Source organism: Anguilla rostrata, chromosome 5 (genome assembly GCF_018555375.3).
Source record: "Anguilla rostrata isolate EN2019 chromosome 5, ASM1855537v3, whole genome shotgun sequence".
NCBI classification, from domain to species: domain Eukaryota; kingdom Metazoa; phylum Chordata; class Actinopteri; order Anguilliformes; family Anguillidae; genus Anguilla; species Anguilla rostrata.
Window position 1 is genome coordinate 43,325,760 of NC_057937.1, and position 12,422 is coordinate 43,338,181.

Here is a 12,422-nt window from a genome sequence, read left to right on the forward strand (position 1 = left end):
AACCTCTGCCCTAGATAGCATTTTATTGACTTGCACATGTTTGAAATAACGGAACCATCCGGATTCAGCCGATGACTTGCAGAAGTTTCACTGAAGATGAAGGAAGGCGTGCTGGATGTTTAAGGTGTGCGCAAGGAGTACAGGCAGCAATTTAGCATTAACATCACAACACATAACTGTAGCCAAGACCAAAGACCAATCACCTCTGACTGAGCCTTAATACCCCAAATGTGGCCCAGCGCTGGTGTTGCACTAGCATATAGAGCAAAACAGCCGTTTACAAAAGAAGGAAAAAATGCTTCACCAGATAATATTCAGTTCCAATCATTTCCAGAACTCTTCATTGATGTGCAGCTACACCGACACACACGAGCACACACACAATCACCTTGTTCCCTGTGATGTCAGAAGTGTCACTTAGCCCTAGAGAAGGGCAGGAAAGAAGCAAAAAAACTGTTTGCGGCTTGTCTTAGATACTCCCTGCCCATCAGTATGGATAAGTATCATTACACAATGAGTCAGAGGAGGAGGAGCCTCTTCTCATCTGACTCAACCTTTCAGATGATTAAACATGGTCAAGGTGTCACCATCGGCCAGTTATGCTGCTTTACCACAGAATGAAAGACACTTACAAAGAACTCTACTCTACTTCAACAAACATTCCACTGGGCTCAAATCAGTACCATTATGGGGGGGGGGGGAAGATAATGGACACTCTCACTGCAGAAGAAAATCATCTTGTCCATCTCACTCATGACCCCAGAGCCATTCGCGCCCATGTATTCCTGTATTCCTCCACAGCTGACTCTGCAGGTCACTTGTTTTTTGGGACACAGAAGCAAGCCGGAGTGATTCTGACTCCGACAGTATTGAAGTGCCTCCCAGCTGTACAGACATCACCCGCCAACCCATCACTCCCACTTCTCAAGTGCTCGTGGGTTTCAATAGCCTCCGCTCGGCTGAATCACTTTATACGTCCCGTAAAATGGCGTACGCGTGTCTTTCAATAACTCCTCGAGTTCCATTCGATGCACCAGTTTCAACTCTTTCAAACAACAAAAGGAACTGGATGGAAACCCAGATGGCAATCATCTCATGCAGAACTAAAGCGAAGTTTCCTATGCATGATGTCTTTGAGGATGGTTGGAAATGGGCTGCGATTAAAATTTTCCACAGAAACTTTATCGCTGGAATTCCGCCTGACCGTAAAAGCATATACTAGCATATAATATTGTATTAGCAATTTCTGCCAGATCCTCACAGAGGGACATTTAAACATGAACCCATCTCCTAACTGACATCCCTTTATATCTTAATGTTTTGCTTTTGTTCGTTTTTATACTCAAAAGCTCTGTGAACGAGGCTATGGTCTGGCTCATCAGATAAAGGGATGTTGTGCATGGATAGTCTCAACGAAAGGTTTTCCACCCTAAAAATAGTATAGAGAGGTCTATACTGAGAGGTCAGCCACCCTATAGGGCAGCACATAACTGGTTCTGACATCACCCAGGAATGGCGGTGTTTCAGTCCACCATGGTGACAACATTTCATGGAAAAAGATAGCAACCCCCGCGGCTCAATCGGTTGTCCACCTACTGCCCTTCCGCTGACTCATATCCTTCTGAGCCTGACTTGAACTCCAGAGATAAGAAGCAGTGGCGGACATCACATGATCAGGGGGACAGCTCTATAAACAAATTAGTTCCGACCACCAAGATGAGTGATTAGTTATTTGCAACAGGGAACACAATGTGTTCACATGAGCGTCAGGAAAACGAGAGCCTCCAACTTGCTGCATTGTGCTGTTGAACACACAGATGATGGCTGGATTAGATCACTCATTTATGGTATAATTTCATGGTCAAGAACAGTTAAATGGGCCATGTGGGCAATCAGAGGGTCAACCCCCCACCCACCTAAAAATTCCCACAAATTCCACTGAAAATTTTTCAAATTCTAAAACTGGGGTGGTGGGAAGGAAGACTTCGTGACCACATGTCAGAGGGTCCCTTTACTGCACATGATGCTCTTTGACGTGGGAATCTCTGGGAGGAGAGCAGGTGCACGGTTAAGGGCTGGATCTCCTGGGAGGGCTCTGTGCCAGTGCCCTGCGGTTTACCCTTCCATGATGGGGCTTAAATGGCGGCTCTGCTTCAGGAATTAACGGCCATCGTCACAGCGGACTGCTGACGCGTTTGAAACGGCAGAGCAGAGCAGCTGCAGTGAGGCCCGCAGGCCTTTGTCTCCCCAGCACACACGTTAGCGCGCCACCGTTAGCACACACCTTAGCACGCTGCTGTTAGCGCGCACAGCCCCAAACAAACAACGCGCGCCTGAGCATGCGATCAACAGCACCCTACATTTGAAACACCACTGTGAGTAAGGCTTGAAATTGTAGAAATGAAAAGGCCCTTAAAGTTTAAGTGAGAGCCATTAAAGGAAGATCTTAAGAATCTAATCTTTTAAAGGATGACAAATATGTTCTAGTAATATCAATGTAGATCTCCTAAAAAGCAGCTCAGCCAACCCAAACAAAGGCTATGCATATGAGGTTTTTTGTCATTTATAACTATATTATAAAGATGACTCTGAGAAGAATCAAACAAAAACATAGGAATAAGACAAAAAAAAAATAGTCCAAGTTACAAAAAATAGGAAGTACCAGGGAGATATGGTAATGTGGTCTCTGAAATCTTTGAAGAACTGAAGACCTGGTGCACCAAACAAATTATTAAAGGAGCGAACACTCTTACAGGATGGAAGGGGAACCAGTGATAACCTCAAAACTGAGGTCACAGGCAAAGAGAAAGTCAAAGGTGGGCTGTCTTCAGGAAGTGCGCGTGAGTGAGGTACTGTTAAAGCCAAGGAGGATGAAGAGGAGGACTATGGAAGAGCAGAGGAAGGAAGACATCCAGAGGAATAAACAAGATAAGAGTTGATTCTAGAAACTACAGAACGGAGAATGAATAAGACAGAGGGAAGACAGAATGATTGAGCAAGGCAGGGAGGGGACAGACCCGAACACAGAGACATTTTGAGGAAGAGAGGAAGACAGTTTAGGCCCCTTTGTTCAGAAGGCTCTGCCTGACTGAAGTTCACTGTGTGTATTTCGTGGTGGGCTGTATTGGGTCTGAATGGGCTATTCAGTGAGCGATGGTGGTAAATGAAACGCATTCTAATCACGTACTGACAAGGGGGCAGCCGAGAGCCAAGGGACCCCCGTCAAGTTCCTCACCGTTCGTCATCTAGGGGCATTTTGAGGGACATTGTATTATCAATAACACTGACTTGCTCTGCAAGCTAGACAATTACAAAATGTTCCCATTCTAAATCACAATACAGAGTGGGTTTCCTAACCAAACAGCACATTATTATTATAGTGCACGGATCAACAATTGGTCTACAACCTCCCCAGACATTCCCATGTCACCCCCCAGCTCACTGACCTCCACTGGCTGCCTGTTATGGCTCGCATCAAATTTAAGACCTTGGTGCTTGCATACCAGGCAGCTAAGGGATCAGCACCAGGGTACATCCAGAGGATCATCAGACCTTACACACCAGCCAGACCTCTCCGTTCTGCCACCTCTGGACGCTTGGCACCTCCCCCTCTTCGCGTCTGTACTTCCCGCTCCCGTTTGCTGTCTGTCCTGGCCCCTCGCTGGTGGAATGACCTCCCCGTGGCGGTCAGAACAGCAGAGAATCTTACCACCTTCAAACGCAGACTGAAGACTCATCTCTTCAGGCTGCACCTCTCCCCACCCCTCCCTAGCCTATAGTTTAGCTCACTGTACCTAGTTAGGATAATATGATTACGTTAGTTTATTTGGCAGGACTGTTGTTTTTGTCTGATTAGGCAAATGTGATTCCAGCGCTAGTTTGTACTTGGTAGGATTCTTGTTTGCTGAACAGATTACTCTACAGGGTTGGAGTCCTTCTCCACTTCTGGCACTACGATCCTTACTTCACTCTAGTGTTTCTTTTGCACCTCTACATCATGAACCAATGCACTTGTTGTACGTCGCTCTGGATAAGAGCGTCTGCTAAATGCCTGTAATGTAATGTAATGGCCGCCCAGGGAGAGTGAAAGCAGGCGACAAACAGCTAAAAGCACTCCTGGGCCACTTCACCATTGAAGCTACGATCCACAGTTCAATTCACAGTTCCATTCTTTCAACTATCTGTTTGGCGCTGCACACAACTGGAAGAATGCTATGTTCACATGTTGAAGAGGAGTAGGGATTACCAAACAAATCAAAACAACTGCCACTTTCAATAACAAGCTGAAAGGACAGCTTAGTCACATTCCCTAACAGTAATGGCAAAAACAGCTTTAAAAAAATGAATACATTTTTTAAAAACTCAATTTGTCTCAGCCACCATACAATAACAGGGTTCATCTTGGAGCACCCAAACAGCAACCACTGAAGATCTAAAATCTTTTACATATTTAAAAATGTTGCTGTGAGCATTTTTACAAAAGTGAATATCCCAGACTTTATACTGTCACTACTTACTGTAGTGTAGTTACAAGTGTAGGTCTCCCTGATCATCAATCACATCATATCCAGTTACAAGTGACAGAATGTAGACCATGCACACCAAAAAAAAAAAAAATCTGACCACTGCTTAGCAGAACAAACATCATAACAGTATATCTGAAGTCACATACATTAATTTATGAATATTTATGTGAATTAATACATCTCATTTGGAATTTAGGAAATGCATAAATAAAAATGATTATGGCTAAAATAACTACCTTCAACTACTTGTTTTCTGCAGACACTGATACTACTCACGATTCAGTTAAACATGGTTCTCCGTCCACAACTTAAATTTTTCAGCTGTGCTGTAGGAATGCCAACTGATTCACCACGATAAAAGATGAATCATGAACCAACGTCACTACTAATGCAGGTGAAATATTTACCTCTAAGCAATTCTACATGCTCTCCTTGACATCTTCTGTAATTAATTTCATTATTACCTAATGATTTACTGTAATGTAAAATATGTTGCTGGGCCTGAAGATATTAAGCAAATTACCTGTATTGTGGAATTTGTCCTTGTTCATTTCTTTGTAATGGTGTAAATAACTCTAGGCATAGCACAACATTAACAATCTCTTTTCATCAAGGCCTATACACTTTTTGCTAACGTTTGTAACCCGAATATTTGGAAGAGGCGGTTCTCCAAGTCTTGGTCGAGGCGAAGGTGTAATGAACTGGGCTACAATGAGTATCGTCAGGTATAACATTTAATGGAAGTAGCCAACATGGCAGGAGCAGTAGCACATCAGCATGTTACCAGCACAATCCTCCTTCCCAAAAACTAACCATACCAAGAAAGGTCCCAGGGGGAACACAAGAGGGGGAACTTAAATATTTAATGAAGACTGAATACAATATACGTATAAATGGAAATGTATAGACTTAAGAGTTCAATGTAAATAGTTCAGTATTACCAGTTACAAAAATGACAATTGTTAAGATTTAAATAATACACATGGCTGATACAAATAAAGGTTACACGTTACATATGCACGCATTTTAGAATTGCGAGTGCAGGCTAGTGTTTCACAGCATACCTGAGATGGATAAGAATTTGTTTGGAAAACGTAGTAATAGGTTCATTTGTGTAAAAATACAACAGTAATGAATACTATTACTAGATTAACCAAAAAAGCATGCCCCAAGGACCACGAGATGAACCGGCCTATGTCATTTCTGAATAAACCATCATGGACTCCTGCATATTCGAGTCTAGCCGGTTATTTGTCATACAGGGTAACTGAAGGGCAACAAATAAATAACAGCCCAGCTTTCAATTGCTTACCTGAGAGTAATCTGGCCTCTAACGACAGGGGGCTTTTCGTCAGATCTGCCTGTGTGTGAAAACCTCATTGGTAAATTCATGTTAGCCAGCTGTACAATATTATAGGCTACGCATCACTTAGCCAACACCGGTATTGTAGCTAATTAGCATAGCCGTTTTAGTCTGCAATAAAACTCAAAGGGACATAATCAGCGTAGTTAACGTTAGTGAGGTTAACGTTAGCAAGCAAAATTTCTTACTCACTAGCAATGACAGGTAAAAAATGCTGGCTATGTGTGATAGGCAAATTAATTCAACAGCTAGCTTGCATGCTGGCTAACATAACATCTCTTCTACAATTCCAAAAATTATCTAATGCTAGGTAATTAGGTACCTAGCAATCTCCTAGCTGTAGCTAAACTATTAGATTGAATACCAATTTAGAGAAACCTGGTTTAACTCGCCTAATGCATTTATACGTGCAGCAACGTATTGGCAAGTTACTTGTCATTGTTGTACCAAAGTTTGTTACTATCTGCCCAGCTAATAAGCTTCTGAATTATTAACTCAAAAAATGTACAGTAACGACGCGTTCTTGTTAACCTGGAAAAAACACTTCACGCTAAATACTTAGAATGTATAATTCATAAACCATAAATAGAATGGTTGAAAATGCTTACCTGTAAAGGCAGAAGGTATGATTTAAATGTTGGTTTCAATGGTTTGACGGAAAACATCCCAAGCAGCAGAAGTGGCTGGCAAGCTTGCTTGCCAACTAGCTAGCTAGTTCACGCTTTCTGTGTAATTTACTAAATCAACAGGTGTGCAGGTGAATCACCTCAATAGCTAGCGTTAGCTAAACTATTGCTTTTAACAGACTTTAACTTCCATTACTGGTATAGTAATTAGCTGTTGCTTCCTTCTCAACAGAAGGCGGTTTTTGTCGTGTTACTACCATTCTCCATTTGGTCAGTTAGCAAAGAAGCCAGATATAACTTGTTACTTGGCCGGCTATCGCAACGTGAAGACTTGCCACGACGCTTCTCATTTTTGTCCTGTATTATGCTATACTAGCAGACACGCTAGCGGTAATGTTAAGTTAGCACACTATCGTTTCACAGTGGGAGACCGGTACCAGATAGCAAATACGTTAAAACAACCATTGCCACCAGAATGTTCACGCGTTTCTTGCACTGAGCTTAATATATTCGCAATGTACAATATCTGCCATATTAAACAAGAGACAGCGTGTGAAAAGTAAACGAGTTCACGTTAGCACAACTTTCCCCATCCCCTGCTTTTGACCATTCCGAATGCCGAATGAACAGATACATTTCATCTGTTTAAACAAGGGTCCCATGTCTACGTTCGGGGCGTAACTTCCATGTGTACCGAGGCTTATGGTTTGAGAGAGGTCTTTACGTGTTTTGGCGCTGCTACCACAACAGGAAGAGGTATGTTCGGGGTTTTCCATACTCCTGATTGAATCCCGAATTTCTTTCAACTTTCGTTATATTGGCAAAGATACTTTCCCTAAAGGGAATTGGTGGGAGATTGGACCCGAGGCATGAGGTGCGTCGCCCAACTATAGTTCAGCATCCGTATTGGCACATTACTTTCGTTTTGGTTCACACATTGTATACCCAGATTTTTTTTAAATCAACATTTTAAATATATATTTTGTTCAAATCTGTTAAATGAATGCGTGCCTGGTGTAAGAATAGGTAATGGTATTGGAGTGTAATGAATATTGAGCGTCATCTAGTGTCGAGTACAAATTTTGCTTTGCGCAGGAATGGCCGGCAGCACATTTCACGTGAAAAGAAGCCACCTTTTATTAACTTTTAAACTTTAAAAGCAGTATTCAGTGGCACAGCTTCTATTAAACAAAGTGAAAATTGAACAGGATAACCAACTTGATATACACCTGACATCGGATACGTAGCTACATAATGCATCTCAATTTTATCTTTCCAAGCGGAAGACTGTGCTATACACAAATAATTATATTGTAAACTAAAAAAACATACACCCAGTTAATATTATATAACAATGCACATTGTAATTCTAATGCTCTTAAAGCAAAAACCCTGGAACTATTGCACATATGACTTGCTAATGGAAAAAAAGCAGAAAGTTTTCAAATGAAAATGTAAATATGCTTCCTTTGTAGATCATTTACAGGTGCTGTATGTGTCAATCATGCTCTCATACACAAGGGCCCCTGTATCCACAAGCTTCTATGGATGCTCCAGCTTCCTGTCCTCCTGAGATCTTCCCAAGGTGTTGCACTGAGGGGTGAACCTGACTATGGAGTAGGGCTCAGTCGGGAGCTTAGCCTGGTCCCCCTCCACACCATGGGCTGCTGGCTTAGCGGTCAGCTTTACCACAGAATATGTCTGAAATTCTCTTCCAGCCACTGAGTAAGGGGAAACTGAATTCATGGGAATGAGGGGAAAATGTATTTATTTATTATTATTATTATTATTATTATTATTATTATTGGTGTTGTTGTATGCTACTATTACTACTACCAGGGCTACAAATGATAATTTAAAGTCATATAACAATTTCAAAGAGGTTAAGCCCAAAATAATCAAAGGATAATGTAACAATTTATTTTAGTCAATTTATTTTTAAGTGACTCACTGTCAGGGTAGATTGATTCATCTCCATTTTGATGTCTGAAATGATAAAAACCTGTGATTAGAACAAACCTCCTGAATGAATTTATTTCAGGATCCTACACATAGCTGATTGATAATCCTAACTATGGTCATAGCTGTATTTCAAAGCTGATAAATTAAAGCATTACCTTTCTTTTCTCACAAATTGGGATTCTAGGGGGGAAAGAGAGCTTGTCAAATTATATTAAATAAACTAAAATATTAAATTAACACTCTTACAAAAAAGACAATGGAGAAAACTAACCCGTAGCAATGCTGGACTTTCTCTTCATATAAATGGCAATGGCAAAGATACTGATGATTAAGAGGGCTACAGCCAGACACAAGGGAGCAAATTCCACTGCAAAAAAAAGAAACACACTTTAAACATATTGATGTTTAGAGGGCGCATGAAGTGATGTGAACAGGAAGCAAATAGGAAATGTTACCGATAAGATTGCAGAATAAATGTTATCTAATAAGCGTGAAATTGCATTAAATAATAAATAAATAAAAAAACATGTTGTCGCTTCAGATAACAATCAAGTTGGCCTTGGCCTTGTTAACAATCAGCAGATGTGTATTTCAGCAGAGAAGAGAAACTATGATAGACGAATAGGTCACCTGAAAGCTGAACTGTGTTTTGGTTTTCTTGTTCCTTCTTATCCACGGTTACGGTGACATTAGAAATTACCACCCAGCTGCCTTCAGTTCCGTCTATCACATTTAAAGCACACACGTAATGTCCACTGTCTGAATGTGTGCCATTGATGATGGTCAGGTTATGGTGGTGGGGGTTTTCAAAGGGATTATCTGAAGTGGTGTTTGAGACCCTGGTTCGAAGGTTGTTTTCAAGAGAACACCGAATGTCATAGTGTACCCCTTCTTGAGAATTAAATTCATAAGAATAAACACATGTACTGCCCTCACCACCTGTTTTGATCCAGTACACAACATAAGGCAAGCTTGAAAAGGCTCGAGAGATAAAGAAATTGCATATCAGAATAATGGGCTCTCCCTCATGTATATTAATGTGTGAATTTTTTCTTATTTGAGGCAAAGGCCACTGTGGGGGGAAAGGAAGACTGATGGTTAAAGCACTTTAGGTCAAGAAAAAAAATCACCAATGGCAATTGGATATTGACAACCACTTATAAATGCTGATTAGGTGACTGTGTATGATAGCTGAAAAAAACCTCACACAGAGAGCAAAGCAATATAATTTTGGCATTCAAAGCCACAAAGCTCATACACATGCATAGACAATTACCTAAAAAATAATTTTGCATTTGTACTCTGCCATTATACATTAAACCTTCACAAGTTTTGCACGAGGAAAAATGTGGTAAAAAAAAAAAGAAAAGAAGCAAACTCACCATCGGGTTTTGCAAAGGCTATGATGAAATAATCATTTTTGACAGTTGATTTAAATGGATACATAAATTGTGACTGAAAGGTATCAACACAAGCAAAAAATCCATTATTTTTTTCTGGATTTTCAACAATAAAGCATCTTGTTGGTTTTTTACTGGTGCAGCTTTTGTTACTATTTAAGTAGTTTCCAATTTTCTCACAGTTATCCGATTCTTCATTGCTGTCTGTACTGCTTTCTTTGTTTTTCATCAATACTGTTAGATTACAATCCACTTTGTAGTCATAGGTCATGTCAATTTGCCACCTGTTGTGTTTACAAACCATTGTGTGTCTTTCATTCTCCTTCTGATAAAGGAAATAAGTTGCTCCTTGGAAAAAAAAGTGCAGATACAGTATAAGATTTAAGGTATAGAATAGTGGCCACTTTATAGACCTACCATGGTATTAAGCAATTTGTTTCAATATATTTGAGTAGCTATTGTTGTTTTAGTCACCAGTCTCCACAGAAACAAATTGACAAAGCTTGATATTAATGAAATAATTTCTTATGTTTTTAAGTCAAAAATAATTTCTACTAACTTAAATTACATACAATATATAACAGATACTTCAGAAAGTACATAAGCACATAAAATCATGCTGTTAGTTGGGATTTCTGTATTTACAATTTCATTGAAATATGTTGTTATAAGTATTGACCATAATAATAATAATAATATCTGTACAATCACATGGCTATTACACTGCTAGCAATTTTACCACTGAAATATTCTTTATTACCCTTTTCCTGTATTATAGTTACGTAAAACTTAAAGGTGCTTTACTTTCTGTGTGAATTATCCCATTCTCCTCAGTTGTACAGAATATTTATTTTTTTATGTTAAATATTCAGTATATTCCACTAGTAAATCGTATTTCCCCTTAAATCTTGAATTTTGAGATAGTAAATATGGTAATGGTTGTTTACCTCGAGCTTGTCCTATCAGAAGTAGCAGAAGCCCAGCACACAACAGGTCCATTGCTACTCACAGATGGAGTGGTCACAATCTTGTTTATAGGCTGTAACTAAAACAGAGGTAGCTACAACAAAAATAAACTTTCTTTCACTGAGCAGGAAATGGAGGTTATGTTGCAGTGTTCTTTGTTGTATTCCACAATAATCACAGCCAGCATAGCATCTCTAAACACACAATTCCATTAATTGCTTGTACCGCTCAGTTGTTTTTACTGCATTTAAAAAATTTTGTTTTAATTTTCAAAAACTTCCTGAAGATTGTGAATGTGCGCTCCTGTTGATGGCCAGGCTATATGGGAAGCTCTCAGCCTACAGATTATGTGCACGGTTGTACAAAAAGGAAGTGAATCACATACAGGAAGTGAGCGGTACAGAATATCACGCATTTTCCTTCTGCAAAGTAGTACTGTACTTGTTACTTCATTTATGTTGCACCAATCCAAATTATGAGAACCCTTATGGCCCTGAAAAATATAAGTAACCTGCACAGCAGTGTGTACCCTACTAACAAAATGTGGTTGTGGCTACCTACTGTTAACGTCTTCTATAGACGGTTTCATCAGTGGCACGCGCGTTGCCAAGGTTGTGCGCTTGGCCCTAAGTTAACTTCCGGTCTGTGTTTGTTTATTATTGGGTTTGTGTTTACTGGCTAATATGGCACCGATTACAAATGGAGTGAAAGTTAAACTGATGAACAGACTGATGTTGGGCTCAGGTTGTTGTGCTGTGGGGTGCAACCTGACCTCAGGAACAAACTATATTTCGAAAATTAGTAAAAATACATAATTTAACTTTGTAACCTCACTAGGAAATTGTGAAACGAATTGATGAATCCCTGCGATTATCATAGCTGGTGCTTGCCCGTTGTTACTTCGTATTTTTGAGAAATAACTGGACATCGTTACCTATTAAAATGTAAGTCCTGTAAAAATACACATAATAAACTGTATTTTAAAAAATCAACTTCATACATACACATTTAGTAATACTAATACAGCCTTATTTACTATATCAACTTAAGACAATGAATTATGTCATCGCGACCCATTAAAGTCAATGGCGCAGACTTTGCTTCATAATTTCAAACTGCTTTCCTAACGGCTATTTTGCGTCCTGCGACTTAGGTTACAACAGTGAATATGTACGGATTCCTAGACGTGCTGATGAGAGACCACCGTTTCTCATATTAACCTCCAATATGCAAGACAGGATACTAGCAAATTTCCATTCATTTATATGGGGTGGTCGATACACGTCCCCTTAGCAACCAAATGCTAGCGCTGGACCACGTCTGGCTTATTTGCTGGCACACAAAAAAACGTGAAAGTACTGAAAAAATAACCACAGGAGGATAACAAGGATATTTTTCCTACATAACTAGGTACAGGTTGTTACCGATATTTCGCCTATTTCATATATAGTTGCGAATCAGTTTACGCTTTCCTGTCTGTCGAACGAAGGTGGTCGAATAGGTGCTCTCACTCTAGCACTTTGTTTCAGGTAACAAACCCATAATAAGCGATAACTAAGCTGACCAGTAACACGCCTGA

The 12,422-nt window shown here is 40.0% G+C and overlaps 1 protein-coding gene across 7 annotated transcripts in view; it reads right to left on the bottom strand.

Moving 5' to 3' along the window:
- The window catches only part of LOC135255335 (myotubularin-related protein 10-like), a 46,263-nt gene that overhangs the window by 18,653 nt on the left and 15,188 nt on the right, over nt 1–12,422 (bottom strand). For 2 of the 7 annotated variants that reach the window (XM_064336369.1, XM_064336368.1), the window contains 5 exons: nt 8,749–8,844; nt 8,633–8,657; nt 8,467–8,501; nt 6,498–8,251; nt 5,839–5,887 (listed from right to left, as the gene is read on the bottom strand). In XM_064336369.1, coding sequence (XP_064192439.1) covers nt 5,839–5,887; nt 6,498–6,554 — 106 coding nt within the window. In that variant the 5' untranslated portion in view covers nt 6,555–8,251; nt 8,467–8,501; nt 8,633–8,657; nt 8,749–8,844. Of the gene's footprint in view, nt 1–5,838; nt 5,888–6,497; nt 8,252–8,466; nt 8,502–8,632; nt 8,658–8,748; nt 8,845–9,107; nt 10,226–10,824; nt 11,377–12,422 lie in introns of those variants that run through there. The other 5 variants (XM_064336372.1, XM_064336371.1, XM_064336370.1 and 2 more) reach the window with 5 other exon arrangements.